The sequence below is a fragment of the Pantherophis guttatus genome, chromosome 7 (assembly GCF_059756535.1).
Source record: "Pantherophis guttatus breed Tessera chromosome 7, ASM5975653v1, whole genome shotgun sequence".
In the NCBI taxonomy this organism is placed as follows: Eukaryota; Metazoa; Chordata; class Lepidosauria; order Squamata; family Colubridae; genus Pantherophis; species Pantherophis guttatus.
The window spans coordinates 37,298,201-37,318,994 of record NC_142069.1 but is presented as its reverse complement, the minus strand read 5'-3'; the positions used below and the strand labels follow the sequence as shown (position 1 = coordinate 37,318,994).

Genomic DNA, 20,794 nt, shown 5'->3' with positions numbered 1-20,794 from the left:
AAAGATTAAAGACTTATTCTGTCTCTCCAGAATGTAGGACATGGAATAGACGTATGGAACAGGAAGATAATGCCAGTTGAATGTAGGGGGAAAAATAACTGTAAGAGGAATTTGACAGAGTAACAAATTAGGCAAAAAAATATAGTCTCCCCTTGCTGCATATGTTCAAGCTAGAACACGTTCAAGTTGGATTTGTACACTGTGCAGCATCTGCATGTATTCAGGTATAGAATCATAGAACGTAAGAGTTGGAAGGGACCTTGGGGATCATCTACTGGTAAGTCAATTGTAGCCTAAATAACTTCTGGCTCTATAGTTCCCTTACCTAATTACCTCGTTGTTGGAAAAGGCACTAATGTTAGAAAAGGTACAAGGAAGAAGAAGTGTATGACCAACAGCAAGGCAGATGGATTCAGTTTCAGTGGCAATGAAGAAGACCTGAAGGGCCAGATTAGGAACAGATTGTCATGGAGAAAATTTGGGTGGTCATTAAGAATTGATCCTGATTCGATGGGATATAATAAATCAATAAACCTAGCATTTAATTACCATCATTAGATATTATAATGCTAATCAAAATAAATCACTGATGGTCATTTTAGATGCTCTGTAATGTTATTCAGTATTTATCTGCCACTCTAGCACTTCTTAAACTAAATGTTGCCCACTGGTATATTGACAGGATTGGTTTCATTTGTCTATCAATGATGAGTCTGAGTCAGCCCATCCCTCATTTGTGACAGTGGACATGTTATTCAAAAGTTGGTTGTAAAGTTACGGTTCAAGCTCACCTTCTGATGGTGACTTTCTGTATGCAACCCTGCAGCATTCCTGGCGTCAGCTCTTTACCACTGCTGCCTTCTGGGATGTTTTTTGATTTTCCAGTCCAACCTAAAACCTTAATATTTATCCCATTCAAGAACAAATCGGGCCTGACCCTGCTTAGCTTCTGGGTTTAGGCAAAGGTGACCTGGTGCTGTGTCTGAGGCTCCCAGGGTATTACATACAGGTAAGAGATACAAACTCAGTTCAAACTGAATTATCTTTTTAGGATTGAACAATCTGTATTATGATGAAGATGGTTGATGCATTCAAACTTACCATGGATGCTGGATTATATTCTCCTGAAGAAAACATTTTAGCTTTTAATGCCAGTTCAGCACTTTTCCCATCTTCTTTGAGGCAAGCAGCTATTAGAGCTTCTTTTTTGTCTCTAAGGCGCTTTACCTTTTGTTCCCTATTAAAAGAGAGCATAAAACTTTATAGCTAGAATTTTAAATTAGTTTGTCTGTTTTAAACAGTTGAAGTGCTCATTGAGTTTTTCTAGTCTAACATTTTTCAGAGGAAATAACATTTTTCAGAGGAAATAAAACATTTTTGCTAAGACCAAATTGATTTAATAGGCATTTCCTGACTCAGAGATTCCTGCAAATTGTCATAGAGTGATTTCTGGCAGACATGGTCTTGAGTTTGTAGCAGTGTCATTATAAACTGGCTAATGCTGTAAAATAATTATCCAGATAATTTGCTATTAAGAGCTAAAACCCCTTAATTAGAAAGGACATCTTTTTCTTTAATTAAAAACATCATTTAGGAAAAGTGGTGGAAAAGTATAAAAGAATACATTGGGTAGAATAGTATATAATAGAATGATCATCAATTGTATTGAAGGGGAGTGGGGAGCTATCCTGCATTGGACAGAGGAAGGCAGCCTCTATAGGAGGCAGATGTTAGAGGGGCAGCTGTGGCAGCTCTGTAGGTTCTCCCCCTGAACCCCATCGTAATTTTTTTTTCTCATGTGCCATAAAGCCTGCCTGCATAGTCTGCTATTCTTAGGAAGGGTAGAAGTTTTGTCTGATTACCAGCACTTGATTAAGATTCAATTGCTAGTCCAACCAACTTCATTGCATGGAATTATGATTTGCCATACGCACCAACATCTTTTGAGCTAGTTCTGTATTGGTGTGCCACAATCACAAGATTTAAAGCAACATATGCCACTTATTTGCAGTTTCACAAGAACTGACTCATTTGAAAATATGGTTTATTCATGTAAGAATATAAATTCTGAATTATATCCTCTTATTACATTTCCTAATTATATTATTTCCAGATACAATAATCTTAATTTCATTGGGCAATGTTGTATTCCTTATGTTATTTTGTTTGAACTGGAAAGAGTTTTTGTGGAGGATAGCTTCCATGTAATACAAACATTTTTTAAAAAAAGGTGATGGGGGGAAGGCAGTGTGTTCTCTCCCTGAAATTCTCTAACTAAAGTCTTGAATTATTAAGATTATTCATTTTAAAGCCAAAACTCGTTACATTTTTAAGATATGTCATATCTATTAGCTTCTCGATTCTAACATTAAATCCCTTTCCCTGTGTTAACTGTTCAAGAGCTGAAACCATTCCACACAACACCCTGCTTAAAATTAAGCTAGTCAGCTGTGCCTGAAAGAGAGCACAATATTGAATTCAGCTTCTGTTCCTGGCTAAAATCAAGAAATCTCAATAGGCTTGTTTGGAGCACAAATTGCTATCAGCGTGTATGTATGTTCACACTTTGAAAATATATAAAACAATCCTATTAAATTAATAACTTACACATGCTGCTTAACTATTTTTTCTCTCTGCTGGCTTTCCTCCAATGTGCCACTAATATCTTGAATGTTTTGGAATAATGAAAGATTTTGCTCTTCAAGATATCTGAACATCTGAAGTAACTCTTCTGTGTCTTTAAAATATATCTCTGTCTCCTAATGAAGGAGAGACAGTAATGCATAGTATCTGGAATGGCACATCTGTTTGCAAACATTTTTTGAAAAAAATGGGAATATGGTAAAAGGAGGGCATTTGAGGATTATACTCAACTGGCAATAAAGGACTATGTTTTCTTCATTATTAAATCAGCAAAAAACCCATTAATTTCATTTGTCAATTTATATATTATGCAGACTGTATGGTTTGCTATGCCACCAATTTTCTGTAAACCTATTTAAATGTGACTGACTTAACAGGTGGCTGATATGCATTGAAGTGCTGCATAATGTCCTTCACTGACATAAGTTTATGGTATATTTATAGACACTACTGTTTGCTATAAAGAACACAAATAAATTCAGGGATTACTTGTCAGGTGCAAAAGATCAGGTCTACATGAAGGTCCAATTAAACTGATTTATTATTACTCATGCCTATGCACAGGAAGACTCAAATATTTGAGAATCTTCCTGCTAGCTGTTAGATTGGAGTCAATGGGATTCAAGACAGTTGGACTTAAACTGCTTGTGACTATTAGAGATTCTAGGCTGATCCCTCTTTTAACTCTGCCCCCAGGTTCTGCCACTCTTTCTTTACATTACTGGATTGAATCCACTAAAGGATAAAAGAATCCACTACTGGATAAAATATATAAAACAAACAAAATATTTCCTTCTAGTCTAAATACTTTAATTATAGAATGAATGAATGAATGAATGAATGAATGAATGAATGAATGAATCAATCAATCAATCAATCAATCAAATCAATCAATTCTTTGATTTATTTATTAGGTAATGTTTTCTGCTGCTTTGATTCTTATAGCACTGTACAGTAATTCAGATTATGTAGCTGATATCTGAAAGGTTGTGGGTATTAAATAGTATCTAGAGGCACACTTCTTTTTCAAAAACAGTTTTATATTATTTTTACAAATACAAATATAAACATATGCAACACACCTTCCTCCTCCTATTTTCCCCACAACAATAAGCCTGTGAGATGAATTGAGCTGAGAAACAGTGACTGGCCCAAGGTCACTGAGCTGGTGGAATAGGGCAACTCTTGGGTAATGAAACGACTGCAAGCAAACAACCAAATTAGCGACCAAGAACCCCACAGTTTAACTCTGAGATATGTATATTTTAAAGATAAATGTCTTACTTTGTCACAATTCTGGATATCATCCAAGTTAAAAGTGTCTTCTGATGATAGAGAGAAGCTGTTTTCACTTAGACCACTGTTATTAAAAGAAAAATTAACTTGGATATAATTTGTGTGTACACCTTGAAGCTTGCCAAGTAAGTGTTTACCAAGCAGGAAGATTATGCTTGGTAAAGATTCCACCTGAGGGAAGGGAAGGGAAGGGAAGGGGGAGGGGAGGAAAGTTGGTATCCATAGATGAGCTTGATTTGGTTTTTTTTTCCGAATTCAGATTGCTATCACCTTTCAGATGATACATATGTATCATCTATGAATTTTGCGTCCAGTGCTCCTTGTGATGACTTTCTAAAGAACCTGTAGTCTCCTGCAAAAAAGAAGAAAAAGAAACATATAATATCATTCTTATTTAGCAACAGGATAAATTATATCCTGTTTTATCTTATAATTATATCATACACAGTGGAGAAATGAATCCACCATGAAAGGATTGCCCTATGGCCTGTGGGAGCAATAACTCCCAATTCTACTTTTTAAATTTTTGGTGGCCTCTAGAATACTTGCAGAATGTTCTGCTGTAATAAGGGGCAAAATAGGTACATTAAACTTCTGCAAGGATTAAAACATCTATTTTTATCCCTTAAAACCTCCAGGTGTCTCAGTGCAAACTGGTGATATTTCTTAGCCCTTATACAAAAATGGAAGCATCCTATGTAATAAGTACTGATTGTCCAACTAAAATCTTAATGAATTTTCATATAATGAACAAAGAAAAAGCAAACATGCAAGTGAGAAAAAAAATTAAAGAAAAAAGTATATAGAAGCAGCTTCTCATATTCTTCATAGCAGTTTTAAGCGCAAATATATTTTCTTTCTAAAGTTACATCATATTATGCTTCTTTCTATAACCTATCCTGTTTAATCACCAAACCATGAGTCACAAGTTCATTTTTTTCATTTTTATGCAAAAAGTCCATAAGAGGCGTGGAGTCAGCAATAAATATAAACATGTTTTTACTCTAATCAAAGAAGTTAATTCATCTATTTCAGGAAAATCTGTTGACTTCAACCATCCCTCCATAATGAGCAGTGTCAACTCTTTTCATCTTTGTGCATACAGTAATCTCACTGCCATGATTGTATACTGAAATAATTTTTCATGGCTTCTTTCTAATGATTTATCCATTAATCTTAAAAGAAAAAGTTCTGGCTTCTGTTGAATGTTGATCTTTAAAATAATCCATATCAAAGTAGGCATTGGATTTTTTTTTTAGCTTTTTACATATTAATCAAGCATGATAAAACGTTCCTTCATCATGTTTCCAACATACATTTGAATGCTTTTCTACATTCTAAATAATTTCTCTGGCATTATGTATCAATAAAACATCATTTTATAAAAATTCTTTTTGAGATCATAACACTATGTAAATTTCAACTCTTTTAATCTCCCCTGCATCTTTCTTCCAGTTTGACAGCTTTTCTTGTGGTTGCCATGGTGAGAAAGGAAAGTATGTCAGTTACTATGATGGGAATAAAAGGCATGGTTCTTTTTTTTTCTTCTTATGTCTCAGTTGGCTCTGCCTAGTTAGTCAAATAGTCTAGCTCATATTACTCTTCTCTTCTTGTTTTGTAAAATCCACCAATTATTACTGCCCACATATATAAACAATCAATCTTCCCACAGTGGTCCAGTCTGTTAGTTAAACTAACTTTATTATTTTCAAAGATATTTTCATCAAAGAAAAAAAAATTCTTCTTTTTTTAAAAAATCACTATCCTCCTTTTCTGTTTGAAACATCCAGTGATGGGTTCCTCCTGGTTCGGCCCGGTTTGGCCAAGCTGGTAGCAGTGACGCTATTACGTCACCGAACCGGTTCCCTTTCTTCGGGAGCTGGGTCCTCCCACCCCCACCCCCGCGCTATTCCTACCTTTTATTTTGTCTTTTTCCGCCCAGCTGAGAAGTGCGGCAGAGCGGATTGCCGCACCTCAGCTGGGCTGATTCGCAACGTGCTTGCGAACACGAAGCATGTGCACCAAGAGAACCAGTAGTAAAGCCGGTTAGAACCCACCACTGAAAACATCCCAATATTGTAATCTTGATCAGCTTTTTATCTTTAAATTAAAATCCTTTAAAATAGGTTTTTTTCCTGTTTTTTAATTTCAAAAAGAAGACACTGAAATTCTTTAATCTTCTTTACTGTTTGGAATAACTTAGATTGTAAAGTACTTAAATTGTGAAGTGATTAAAAAGGTGACCTTTTGCCAATCAAAAGTCCATAAAAAGACTGTACAGCAATTCAGGGCAAATTGTGAATCCCTTACTTCCCAAGTTTTGTTTTGTTTTGGTAGGTTTGGTTTTTTTTTTGCAAGGAGAAGCTCTTCCAGAGCACTAGTGGGCAATCCCCTGATTTCTCCTGCCTCCAGAGAACTTTTCTGTCACCAGAAGCAACTCTTGGTTGGCAATTGAACCACTGTGTTGTCTCCACCTGCAGAACTGCTTATAGAGATGTCTAATCAGCCATACAATAATGACTAAAATTGTGGAAACCTTTTGGGAAAAGTGTATTTTCTAAAACTATCTAATAACACCACTTTTTTTTGGGAATAGTATCATAAAATTATATATCAATGGAAAGATAATTTAATCAAGAATGTAATGTAATAACTTTTATGAAGGATTTGCTATTAGAATAGCAGTTACAGTATAGAGAAGAAAAGTTAAAAGAGAAATAGAAAAAATGAGATATACAAAAATTATCACCATATCAGTTAATAATTGGGTAACCTTTAGCATGAATTTTGGCCTTACAACATCTTCCCATGGAGTGAACCAAGTCTTTTAGTTCTGCAGCTGTTATAATGTGAAACCAAGATTGAATGATTGCTTCTATTAACTGGGATTTATTGCTGTGTCGCTTCTGGCTAACAGGTTTCTTTAGTTGGCTCCATAGATTTTCAATTGGGTTAAGGTCTGGGCTATTCCCAGGCCATTCCAGCAGTAGAATATGATTACCTTGAAACCCCCCCCCAAAATTGGTGTTATTAGCCATCAAACCTCAAAAATATACTTTTCCCAAAAGGTTTCCACAATTTTGGCCACTACTATAAATCTCACCCAAAACCCAGATTCCTTTCTTTCAAAGGTCTTCCTTATTTCTTACCTTCGTTACTTGAAACTTGTGCCTTTTCCTCTGGCTTGCCTAAGTTGACTGAGACTGATTTCTCTACTATCATTTTCTTGGCTGGCTGAGGCCCTTTATGAAGTGCCATTTTGTCTAAAAGTAGTAGCCAAATAACACAGGAGTCACATATTTGTAAAAAGAACAAATCATCACCTCTATTAATCCTTGCTAAATCCAAACAAGGCTGACATTGACAGGAAGTGAAAGCAATCTGCAACCGATATTAAAGTGTTGTCAAAGTAAATAGTCAAATCATGGGACTGGAGACTTAACTATCATGCACGAAGCCTAGGAAAATCAGTCACACTAAGACGAAGGTTGCAGCAAAAGAGAACGCTGATACATTATTTTGGTCATACATCAACAGGACAATTATGTTCTTAGATTTGTTCTTAGATTTTTCTTTAATGTTGATGTAATGCCACTACAAATTATTTATTTAAATTGTAAAGTTATCTATTCAAACATTACTCCAAGGGCATACAGTTGATTAAAACTTCATTTTAAAACACTGAAGCAAATAGACTAAAATCAGCAACCTGGAGAAATACACAAATATTCTAAATATTTAAACAGGATCACACATGATCCTGGCTCACAGCCTGTTTAAAAAATAGTTTTAAATGCTTTCCAAAAGGACAGAAGGGTCAGAGCCAAAGAGAGCAATTATTCCAGAAACAGGACTGACAATTTCACTATATAAATATTTCACTATAGTCATTTCACTATATAAACATCATTAGGACCTAAAAAAAAAGAGTATATACTTCATAATGTTCCTTCCTGCATGAACTGGGTTGTGGATTTTTTTTTTTTTGCATCTTCAATAATTTGGGATATGACAAAATGTATTTATTCCAACTAAGTTTTTTCTTTTAGGACATAGTTTTCTCCCTCCAAGTTTAGAGTATAATATCTTGACATACCTAGATAAAATTTCTATTAAAACAAAATCCTCCAAAAGCAATCACGAGGAAACCAATATAGTACAGGAGTAATCTAAGAGTGCTTTTTCACTATTCAATAAGAGAACTTTATTCAACTTTACTAGACATAGCATCGATTAGAATTATAACTCTCTTGTTAAATTAAGATTTTTCAAGAGTGCTCTTTGAATACAATTTTTGAGTCACACTGTACACATTTAATTGTTATACAATCTAACCTAACCTTTATAATAAATTTAGTCTGCTAAGTCTTGACAAATTTTGATTCATATAATGTTTCCATTTTGTGATTTCCTCCTCTGGAACCTGCTCAGATAGTGATGCCAGACTGACTAATCCAATAATTTCCCGAATCTTCAATTTTTCCTTTTGTGAAGAAGACAATACTTTTCTTCGTTCAGTTTTTTTAATACTTCACTTATTGTGGACCCAGGGTGCTCTCTGAGCATGGTTGATTTCACAGTTGTTTTACTACTCAATTAAATAGCATCTACAGTGCCAGGAGGGGGAGCGTTGTCCTGTTTATATACAGTAGCTTATCCTGTCAGTTGATTGGGTTTTCGTTTTTTTTCTTGGTAGTTCCTTGTTGTTTGATGCTTATTTATTTGTCTGAGTTGCTAGTTTCTTGATTAGGGTATTGTTTATTGCTTGATTGTCTAGTGTTAATCCTGTTGTTGATCCTTGCTTATCTGGGAATTGATTGCTGCTGAAGAGATGTTCTGGAAAAAGGTTTGCTTCTTTTTTAGCTTTTTTAACCTTTGTTTTTTTACAGCTAGATAAGCAGGGATCCAACACCAGGATTAACACTGGACAAACCATTAATCAGTAAACACAGGCTAGCCAAGTAATTATCCAGGAGACGACCATACCACCAATTGACAGGGCAAGTACTGGGAGGGCAAAAACATATGCATTTTTTCTTTGATGACCTGTCTGAGTTCCATCACTTATGTACATCTTTTTGGTTTTTCTTTTTGGTAAATTGATGGCTTTTTTCCAATTGTGGTTTTAGTATCCTGATGAGCCCCCATTCATCTTAATCTCCTTTTTGTTAACATGAACACTCCTGATACATTAAACAAATTGGCCAGAAAGAATCAGCATGTCAACTGGCTGCGTCCAGGGGGAGAGCCTTCTCTGTGGGGGCACCAGCCCTCTGGAACGAGCTGCCCCTAGATGTGCGTATGATCCCCGACCTGCGCACCTTTCACCGTGCCCTGAAGACCCTTTTGTTTCAACAAGTCGGGCTGGCCTAACATGAATATGAATTTTAATGGGTGTATGTTAGTTTTTTAATTTGTGGGCCAAATTTTTGTATATTTGATTTTAATGGTTTTTAAATTTTGTAAATTTTATGTGTTTTAATATGGCTTTACACTGCCCTGAGTCCTTCAGGAGAAGGGCGGTATAGAAGTTTAATAATAAATAAATAAATAAAATAAATAAATAAAGGATATTATGGATATCCCAGTGCTTTCAGGTACAACCAGTGCAGGGCAATTATCCCATTCCAGTAAACTATGCCTCATGGACCATAATTATTACAAAGTAAACCAGTCAATATGACACATGTCTAAATTACATATTTGTTTGTTCCTATTTGCCACCTTCCCTGCAAACATAAAGCAGGAGATGGGAATATATTAAAAGAGCATAGTGGAAGTATGCTAAATTTCTCCAGTTATTCAGAAACTTTACTTACCAGGCAATCTCATATTAATGGAAATTCAATGCTTCCCTTTCTTTTTTTTACATACTTTAAAACTTCCTGCCTCCACTGTATATATTGTCCTTTATATATTTTCAATTTAGTTTGTTCCAGATGTGTTAGCCTTGCATCACTCAAGATTCCTAGTTGGTGTGCTTGCTAGAATTACAGCAGTATTCCCTCACACTGTAATTTAAATGGTCAATTGGACCACTGAAAACTGTGTACTTACTCGCTTTATTTTGTAATACAATGGAGGCTGAGATTAGTTTGGTTTTATCAGCAGGTGCTGGGAAAGAAATAAGGGATTTTGATGGGCTTCTTTTCCGGTCTTTCTTCCTCTTTGCCATCTGCTGCTCTTGCCATGCTTTGGGAGAAATACTAAACAAAAAAGCTTCATAGGATAAATACAGCTTCAAAAGGTCTTCAGTGTTTGCAATTTCACTGCACATGTGAAAAGAGAACAAGGGATACAAGGGATAGAAGATGTTACAGATGTACAATGCTTAGCAGACATTCAAAAAAATACCTGAGAAAGCTGAGTAAAGTATTTTCCCTGAATTACAGTATATGGTTTTCTAATAGCAATAGCACTTAGACTTATATACCGCTTCATAGTGCTTTTACAGCCCTCTCTAAGCAGTTTACAGAGTCAGCATATTGTCCCGAACAATCTGGGTCCTCAGAATGAAGAACAAAGACAATAATTTTTATTAGTACTGGAGCTACTGTGCTATGTCTGGGCAATAAGGTTTTTCAAAATTACTTTAATTTGGGGAAGATTATTTTATCAAGAAGCCTTCTGTCCTTTATCACAAACATCTGTGAACTTGTTCAGAAATTTTAAAAAGAACAATTGAATATGCTTTATAAAAAGAATAGAAAGTATTAAATTGAGCTTAATAAGAACATCTACTCAAGTTTCCATTTATTTTATAGTTCTAAAGATTCAGATTTCTGAATCTCAGCTGTCACTTCTCAGTTGTCCATGGTATAAATAGTATACATTATGCTTATTACATTATTACAAAGATTTTGAGCTTGATCATTTGGTGCCTTTCTGTATGACAAGATGTATAAAGACCGTTGTGTAGGTATCTGGTACTTGAAATGCAACTTCATGAGCAAGAATATGCTGCATTGTGGAAAAATATATTAAGAATCTCATCATCAAGAATCCTTCCCATAAATCTCTCTATAAAGCAACAAGAAAGAGTTCACCTTTTAAGGGAGAACAGTTCATTCATTGCTATCCTCAGTTCTGTTGTTACTTCCATTTTGTATTTTGCCTCTTGAGTTGCCCTAGAAAAAGGCTGCATGTTATTTTAATACAGAGATGTTCATATTGAAGTAGAGAATCAATCTGATGTAGTGGCTAAGGCAACAGACTAGAAATTAGGAGACTGTGAGTTCTAGTATCATTGTAGGTATGAAGCCAGCTGGGTGACCTTGTGCCTGTTGTCTCTCTCTGCCTTGGGATGCAAGCAATAGCAAACCACTTCCAAAAATCTTGCCAAGAAAATTGCAGGGACTCAGGCAGTTGCCAGGAGTCAACACCTGAAAGTACCCCTTTTCCAAATATTAAAATAGTTATACCGGTGTAGTTTAAATCTCTTACATAAAGAAAGAAGTGGTATTTTTGTCTCTTCAATTTAATAGTAAGATATGATAGTTGCATAAACTATTGGTAATCCAGAAACTAACTTGAGGATAATTTTAAAGAAAACTAAAAAAAACAAGCAATCAAACTTATTTTTCATCAATGTGGGGCAAAAAATCCAATATGACATTCAGCAATTATTATTTCTTGAAAATACTGAAAATGAAAAACACAATAAAATTTCCCTTGATGTAAACCCTTTTGCCTAAATGAAATTGTGTGGTAGGTGAGTCCTAATATCAGCTTCTTCTTATAATAACAAATTCTTCAGGAATCTTTGGAAACTCCCCATTCCTTTTGTGTGTGGTAAGGTAGACAGTGAAATCTCATCTACAGAAACAGTTTCTTTACTTGTAATAGAATTCTATTTCTAAAACTGAATTAGTTTATTGTTAGTTCCTATTAGTTCTTATCCCTTTAGCTGCTTGCAATGAGCGATTATGAAGTATTACATCTGAGATCTAATGGCATAAATAGAAAGATCCCAAATCTAATAAGTGGTAGTAATCTAATGGAAGAAATTATCATTATTTTCAAATGCATATCCATGCCGTCACACTATTCTGCAGTTCCCCAAGTACATTAATTTCTTATTCAAGCAAGGACTTGAACAAAATTGGTTTAACCATGATGCTAGGGCAGCAGAGTCTCTTTTGGGATGACTCAGAGGGTATACGAGTGTGCAAGCCGATTGCAGTTCTGCCTTGTAACTAATAGTGGCAACGACTGATGTGGGGGCATCATAAATCCCAGAGTTACCATTGTAGACATGATGATGCTTGGGGTAAAGACTGGTTTGAGATATCTTGGCAGGGTGGGGTGGGATTAATCTAGAGGTGAATAGAAGTTTATTTAACTGGATTAGGGAAAAGTAAAGACTCCTTATGCCAATTGCCCGCTGTATAGAATGAATAGATGCAATTCAGAAAACAGCTATCTATGGGCTTTTATGTATGATTTTATTCATATTCTGTAACAGGAATGTACAGTTCCTGAATGCCTTATGTTTGGCTCCTTAAACTCCTGCAAATACTGCTGAATTACAATGTTTATAATGTGACATGAGGATATTATTAATGTCCTGGAAGGTAATCATAGACATTATTTAATAATATTTATTTTTATTTAATATAATATAAGCTAAATTAAATCAAACTTGTAGCTGGTCTAACACAATATTTTTTCTTGGGCATTAATATTTTAGAATGTGACCCCCATGACACCATTCAAAAGCCAAGGATGACCAATTACCTAAAACCTAAGAAACACATCTAGCAGAGAGCTAAGGAAAGCATTTAGGTAGAAGACAGAGTGTCCATTTCCTGCAGTGACTCTTTGACGGCTTTTTTACTTGGGAGAACAGAAGAGGGAACCAGACAATGAATCTTTAAAGTCACACTCTAAATGTGGCCACTACAGTCAGCAGTAGAGTTAAAAACAGAATTGTAACTAACAATTTAAGGGCTTCTACAGAGCTCCTATCATTTTGTCTGAGAAAATCCTCAAATGCAAGTGTATCATCATCTAATTTTATTTCAGCAATTCTGGCCCTCCTCTCCTCCTTTGCTGCCATCTTCTCCAACTTTGCCATGGTGCGCTGTTTTACTTTAACAGAGTACTGGAGAAAGAAAAGAATAGCAAAATGTTATATACAAAACATCTTAACATACAGTAACTTGTCATACCCAAATCATTCCCATGCACTTCTCTGGCAATGAATCCTTTGAAAAGAACTTGATTAAATATTGCTGTGTTTTTTTTAAAGACTCAGATATTGATTACCTAAATCCTATATGCTTTTAAAATAGTGACTTGGATTTTGTGTGTATCTGTGTGGGAGAGACAAGCCTATATATTCCTGTCAAGCAGGGGTGAAATCCAAAATTTTTCCCTCTGTGGGCTTGGCTTGGTGGGTGTGGCAGGGGAAGGATACTGCAAAATCTCCATTCCCTCCCCTCCTGGAGGAAAGATATTGCAAAATCTCCATTCCCACCCCACTCTGGGGTCAGCCAGAGGTGGTATTTGACGATTCTCCGATTCCGATTCTCTCCGATTCTCCGAACTACTCAAAATTTCCGCTACCGGTTCTCCAGAACCTGTTAGAACCTGCTGGATTTCACCCCTGCTGTCAAGCCATTGATCATTTCCCCCAAATTACTTCCCTGCAATCATTTCTCACACGTGTGTCACCTTTCTCCATTTTGAAAATTATGAATACCATTTACTGCTACATGATAGATTCAGAAATGTGAGCTGGCATACAACTACGTGTGTTCTATTTTTTAAAAAGTCTATAAAATCTTGAAATTGCATTATTAGCTAGTAGTCCATCATATCCTTTTCTTGATTCTGTAACTAATAAAGAGGAATCATTAGTTCATTCACATCCCATTTAACAAAATAGCCCTACAAGTGTCGGGATTCTTTCTTCTATTCTCTTTGTATCAGCTGCAATTGCTCAGCTTGTCTTCAAACTACTATAGCTTTTCTTAACAGCCTAATATTTTCCTGTTTCAGCTCTCCAAACTGGATCTTTTCACCATGGTTTTTTTTTTTTGTTGGTATTCTAGCAAAGTCCACTTTTCCTCATTAACTGTGACCCACTTCTCCCTCAGCCTAATGATTATGCCATAGCACAAGAATGTGTAAAATTGCACATATATGTCTGTGCATGTTAAAAGCTGATTTCAGGTAGTTTGTGCTTTAACTGAAACATGCTCTGTTTGTTTGGTCTGCGTATGAAAATAAGTTGGGCTGCTCTGTTCTGGATATTGGAAGATAATTCTAGTGGGCAAAGAGGCAATAGGAAACAGCCAGGGACATTCCCGGTGACTGAAAGGTGGCAGGGGAAGATAGGAAGGGAAGGCTCTGCAAAGGCCTGGGGCCAATGAGGGTATGCCCTGTTGGGTTCTGCTATATGTTCAAGTGAGCTTAAAATATTCTAATAAAATAATATAGATCTGAAAATTTTCATACAGATAGTCTTCCCTTACAAATAATCATTTAATGACCGGTCAAAGTTACAACAAATCTCCAAAAAGGAACTTATGACCCATTTCCGGAATTGTGACAGCCACATATGCCCATGGTCATGTGATTGCATTTTGGGCGCTTGGTAACCGGATTACATTTATGGCTGTTTGCAGTGTCCTGTGGTTTTATGAATGGGATTTTTGGTGGGGGTTTTTGCCAGTTTTGGGCTCTTTTGATTTCTAGCAAAAAAAAAAAAATCGCTTTGGATAAAATAGATTTTTTTAACGACTGCTCGGTTGCTTAACAACTAGGGCATCTGTTTAATGATCACCCCCCAAAAAAGTAAAATCGGGCCTGATCACTTAAGGGCCTCCATGACTTATGACCATAATTCCGGGTTGTTATGGTCTTAATAAAGGACTACCTGTATGAGAAATGCTATACAGGTAGATATTTAATTTATTCAATTTAGATACTGCCCAATTCCAACCAAGTTTAGTGTACAATAAAGCCAACAACATTAAAACAGAATGCAAGAATGATAAAAAAAAATAAATCCAACTATCTACAGCCAAATACAATTCAACAGGAGTTCCAACCAACCTAACCTGAGACCTAGGAGAATAGCTAAATCGTGAAGGTTTTCTAGAATGCCTGCAGAAACATATACACATATACTAGTATTTTTATAAGGTTTATAAAAACTATTACCTCCAATAGAAATAGCTCCTTCTCTTCACTGATGTAATCTGCTATAGACTGTTTGTCACTTTGACAACCTTTAAAAAAAAAAAATGTGATTTTTTTTCTCCTGATATTCTGCAGCCTATATTTTTAAAACAAGCTATATGTTATCAATGACTTAATACAAATAAATCGACATTTTAAAAATTGAAATATTAATTGTCTGTCCACATATTAAACTAAAGTTGTATAATGTCAAACAAAGGATAAGGAAACTATGCTAGAAATAAAGCCAAAATTAAGAATTCAGTAAGTTTAGTTAGTGAGCCCACAAGTTTTACAGAGTAGTTCAAGCAAACTACTATAAAATACCCATTTTGCAGATGACTATGTAGAATATTTCATAAAAGCAAGATTTCTTTTCCTCTTTTGAGGAACATGCTAGAGATGTGCCATCATATTTCGTGGTTTCCTGAAGACAAGAAAACAAATCTACCATACAAGACCTGTTTTTTTCTTTTTTTTAGAATAGATTTCAGAGGGTCCCTGTTGATGTTTCAACACAGCTGGATGGGGCTTGGTAAAATGTGTTTGGAAGATAATTTACACCCCTTATACGGATTATATTAAAATGATCTTCTCACCCGTATGGAATGAGTGAGGGGTGAGAAAAAAAACTCCAGAAAATAGTGTGACTTCACTACTGAGAGTAACATCCAGGATCTGAAGGCACCAACCTAGTAATAAATTGGAAGGAATTCCTTGTTATATGATTCAATGTTTTCAAAGTCTTTATATAATTAGAGCTATGAAGAACAAACAGGAAAAACTTAATGATAGTAGGCATTAGAGATAATCCTCAATTTATGACCAGCATATTGCGGGCAATATGATGACTGTGTAAACAGCTTAGAGATAGCTGTGTAGCACTGTAAAGCGGTATATAAGTCTAAGTGCTATTACTAAGTGCTATTGCTATTAGTTTAATGACTGTTGTTCACCACAGTGATTTGTAACAGTAACAGTAACAGAGTTGGAAGGGACCTTGGAGGCAGGGCCGGATTTTCCTATAGGCTAACTAGGCTTCAGCCTAGGGCCTCAAGATCAAGAGGGGCCTACATTCAAATTGTTAGCAAAATTAAAATTACACTTTCACTATAGGTGAAAGGGCCTCATAAGTGGAATAGCCTAGAGCCTCTTTTCATCTAAATCCGGCCCTGCTTGGAGGTCATCTAGTCCAACCCTGCTCACGCAGGAGACCTGTACCAGGGATTCGACCGCCGAACTGCCAACCTTTCTGATCGACAAACTCAGTGTCTTAGCCACTGAGCCACCTAGACAGCCATATAATTCTGCAGTCATATGATCAAAATTGCAACCGGCATGTATTTTTCATGTTTGCAGTGCCCCGGTGTCATATGATTTTCATTCATAACCTTCCCAAGGACCCTGGCAAGCAAAGCCAAAGTGGGAAGCTGGATTCCCTGAATGGCCTTGGCAAAAAAAGGTTGCAAAATAGGATATGACTCACTTAATGACTGCCTAGCTTAGGGATGGAAGTTGTGGTCGTGAGGTAACAAGGTAAGGACTACCTTACTAATACCTGGTGGAATAACATAAAACCCATGTGTGGAATGCAAGGATTGAAGGGTACCACTTACTCCAAAGAGTAGGCCAGACAAAGAAGAGCAGGAGTGACATTAAATGTGGAAGATGTTCACACATTTTTGAGATCCAGGGACTGAAGCACAGGAATACAGTTAAGAGCATTTGGGCAAAAATACCAGAAAGGGAAAACAACAATGATGTTATTGTGTATTAGAAACCACTAAGCTGATCAGAATATCCTGAACCAATCAGAGACATTTTAGAGAAAAGATGCAATAATGGGATACTTACTTCAAGTACTCAATATCTATCAAAACATCAACTCAACCAAGACTGTAAAATCACAAAATTCCTCAGTGTTCCTGCAGTGTATTATTTCTCTAAAATGTTTACTCACACTTTGCAAAAGCAAGAGCCCAATTCAGAGCAGGAAGATCTTTTCCCATTGTTTCTGTTGTTTCTTGTTCGGTGACTTCTTCTAGTTTTCTCAAAGCTTTTCGACATCGGGCTCTTGATGAAATGGTGCTCCTTTCATATGCCTTCAGAGTCTGCTTAGTTTTTCTAATCTAAAATTGAAATCCATGTTTATTGTCTAATTTTAAACATGTATACTGCCTTTCCTAACTGCCTTCCAAATTCATAATCTTCTCAAGGCTGGTCTATGATCATAGTAAAGATTTGATTTTATTTCCACGGTGTCTTAAAATTAAGCACAATGTATAAACATACCGTAATAAAAGCACATCCAAATATTCTTATAGCTCTAACAGTCTTTTTTAAAAAGTTGACATATTTTATTATCCCCAACTCTACATGCATGGGGATGGAGAATGGTATATCAGGAAAAGGAGTTTTTAAAGAAAATCCATTTATGCAAGTTTTATTGGTTCTGCAGGTTGTCCTCTATATTTTGAATGTATATTATAGTTGTCTGAAATTTGAAAGTAAATTATTGGAATTCCAAATAAATGAGAAACTAAATGGTGACCAAGAGAATTGCTCTGGGATTCATTTAATGTTTTTTCTTCATGTTCTCAAACTACAGTTGAATCTCCATATATTTGTTTCCAATAATAATTATTTCCAAAAATTCACTGAAGAAGGAGGAGCAGAGAAGTAGCAAGATAATAAGAAATGGCTCCAAAGAAAGAAGCAGTCCTTTCTCTTTTGGTTGTATAAAATGAATGTTTAAAACATACAGAAAGTTCTGGTTTCTATTTATAATTATTTATATTATTGTTATTACTGTCTTATTTTAAATTGTTGAGTTTTCACTGTGTAAATAATAACAGCAATTAGTCAGTATTATTTCTTATTAGTAAGAAGCCACTATGGTTTGTCTAGGAGACTGCCCTTACCTTTTTTTGGGGTGGGGTGGGGTAAAGCAAACTATGATTCAATGGGATATGTGAAACTGATCCAAACAAAGAGGCCAAGAAGGTATAGTAGTAAGCAGTAGCTGACCAGTAGAATACTTACAATTTCTTTCTCTGTGCATTCAATATCTCTGTAAAGGTAGATTTCAGTGTTGTTCCTTTCAAAAGGAGTTTTTTGCCTGTATTCTTCTGATGGACAATATTAACGAAAAATATTTTAGTACACCTCAAAATGTCAGCACTAACAACAGGCAACAGCAGTTTTGAATTACTAGGTTAGAATGTGTAACAGGTAAACATGGGCTTTTCAAGGACACATCAACCAAGTTATTCCCAGATAGCCATTCATGTTAATCTGTTGCAGTAAAAACAGCAGAGGGGCTGTTTTTCAGCTTCTTAAGCACCAAGAGATAATACCTAACTGTTGATATCAACATAATTATAAAATAAATTATATTATAATTTTTATAATACATAAAAAGTTATGTCATAATATAACAGTGCACTTCCTCAAATACCCCCGTTTTCTCTGCTCTAGCGGAAGTATGAACTTCATACTGTAGAGTAGAAATTACATAACTGTTAACTGTGTTACAGGTCATTTGAAGGTTATGTTATGTTACTTGGCATTTAGGGTATAAAGGATGAAGTAGAGTTTTAGTTCAGAGCTCTAAGTGGTAAACCTGGGGACCACCTCTGTCTGTTCCCACCATGCTCTCTAATAATAACACTTTGGGGAATTCTTCAGCAACCCTCCCCAAGACAGTTCCTCTTATTCTGGAGCATAGATATTTTGGAATCCTGTGAAATAGGATTATCATGAAATAAACTTTATGTATTTGCACCTGTCTTACATATACAAAGTTATGTTACTTAAAGAACTACAATTTCCTTAAGAAAGGGAATCAGGAATCATTAGTTTCTCCCGCCCCCCGCCAGATACTGTTGAACAATCATTCTAGGCATCTCTCATCATTGACCATACTGCTAAAAAAGTATAGCAGCATCTCCAGCAAAGCTCCTGTGGCAGAGTGAGATGAGTGGTTATAAAATGGTCTCGGTATTAAAGGGTGTTTTGTTCTTGTTTGCCAGCACAATGCATAGGATCATACAAACACTGAGAAGTTTTCTTCCTAATTGGGAAAGCTGAGATCAGTCATATCTGTCTTTTAGTGAAAATATAGAAAGGAATAGATTTCTTAGGCTGTGGAGTATGTTGTTGGTGGATGCTGGACATTGCTGGAGGTGGTATTTGTGCTATGTGGACTGGATATTCTGGGTCAGTCAAGGAATTCATAGAAGAGGGATCTGCAGCTGAGGGATAGAAGGACCTGAAAGGGAGAACTGAGAAGTGGATTGCGGGTGGCAAAGACAACTGCAATTGGAAAGGCCAGATCAGGTATCAGTGAAGACAGTTTGACAAAAGGGCTGGAAATTGAAGAAGTTAAAAAAGTTATATTTTCCCTCTTTCTCTTCTCTAGCACTGATTCCATCTAAGAGTATATCAAAGTGATGATATGGAATATTTGTGGAATCAGAGAACAAGCAGCACAATTAAGAAGCAATAAAAATATCTGTATGTATACTATGTATGTATGCATGTATGCATGCATGCATGCATGCATGTATGTATGTATGTATGTATCTATCTATCTATCTATCTATCTATCTATCTATCTATCTATCTATCTATACTTCAGAAAGCTGAGGCCACTATATATACAGATAATCCTTGAATTACGGCCATGCTGATCATTAAGGGGGTCACCATGCAACTACAACTGAATTTTTGACTTTTTTGAGGCAGTTGTTAAGTGAATGTGGGGAACATAAAGTCACAATCATTAAGTGAATCTACTATTTGCAAAAAGGCATTTTTTTTTGCCAGAAACTGGAAACTAGTTATCAAGCACCCAAAATGCAATCACATGATGGGGCGGAACATTGGAATTTTGAATCCAGATCATAATTAGCCCTGGGGAGGTCTGTTGTAACTTCAGACTATTGCTAAATGACCAGTTGTAAGTGAAAGACAAACTGTGTTAGAAATAAATAGAAACTATTTTACTTAAAAGCAATAAACATAATTTAGAGAAGAAATGTAGTGCTTTATTTTTCAGATGGGCATGGATCCTTGAGGTCATAAAGCATACTAGGTCTCCAAGACCACATTGAAGCACCAGGTTTAGCGAATCACAGTCTCCTTTGCCATAGATGCACCTATGAGAGATCCATACAGTACACAGCTTCTTAACCTACCAATTCAATTCATTCCTCCCATATAGTTAATTATTTCACTAGGGTTTATTTTAGTCTCTATAAATAATATATGAAGAACCTACCAACAATGTGTCACTTTTACCAGATTCCTTCCTTACTAAATCTCTTGATATGCAATTTCTAGAATTAAATAGCTTCCCTAATTAGAATTTTATAATTACTAAGATTACATAAATTTAAAATGTTATTATTACCATCTAGTTCCACAAAAGGACTACGTGTAACACTTGTTGATGCCATTTTCACACAAAATTCTTCTTAGATCTAGTAAAACACAGAAACACAATAATGAGAAAGTTTGAAATCACATTTTATTCAATCTGCAAGTAAATAATTGAATAATCTGTAATGATACATTTGGCATCCTGAAAATTAAATGGTCCTACATGTGTGCCTATGTATGTCACACAATTATATTTACAACAAGAAACGTTGCACAAAAAAATTTG

At 35.6% G+C, this 20,794-nt stretch overlaps 1 protein-coding gene across 1 annotated transcript in view; it reads right to left on the bottom strand.

The window, feature by feature from the left end:
* CCDC38 (coiled-coil domain containing 38) overlaps positions 1-20,794 on the bottom strand; it is a 31,863-nt gene that overhangs the window by 8,532 nt on the left and 2,537 nt on the right. The window contains exons 2-13 of the mRNA XM_060694617.2: positions 20,540-20,609; positions 18,169-18,254; positions 17,087-17,255; positions 15,109-15,176; positions 12,879-13,042; positions 10,986-11,066; positions 9,997-10,208; positions 7,089-7,202; positions 4,210-4,291; positions 3,928-4,003; positions 2,608-2,759; positions 1,102-1,237 (exon numbers count right to left, since the gene is read on the bottom strand). Coding sequence (XP_060550600.2) covers positions 1,102-1,237; positions 2,608-2,759; positions 3,928-4,003; positions 4,210-4,291; positions 7,089-7,202; positions 9,997-10,208; positions 10,986-11,066; positions 12,879-13,042; positions 15,109-15,176; positions 17,087-17,255; positions 18,169-18,254; positions 20,540-20,585 — 1,386 coding nt within the window. The 5' untranslated portion in view covers positions 20,586-20,609. The remainder of the gene's footprint in view (positions 1-1,101; positions 1,238-2,607; positions 2,760-3,927; positions 4,004-4,209; positions 4,292-7,088; positions 7,203-9,996; positions 10,209-10,985; positions 11,067-12,878; positions 13,043-15,108; positions 15,177-17,086; positions 17,256-18,168; positions 18,255-20,539; positions 20,610-20,794) is intronic.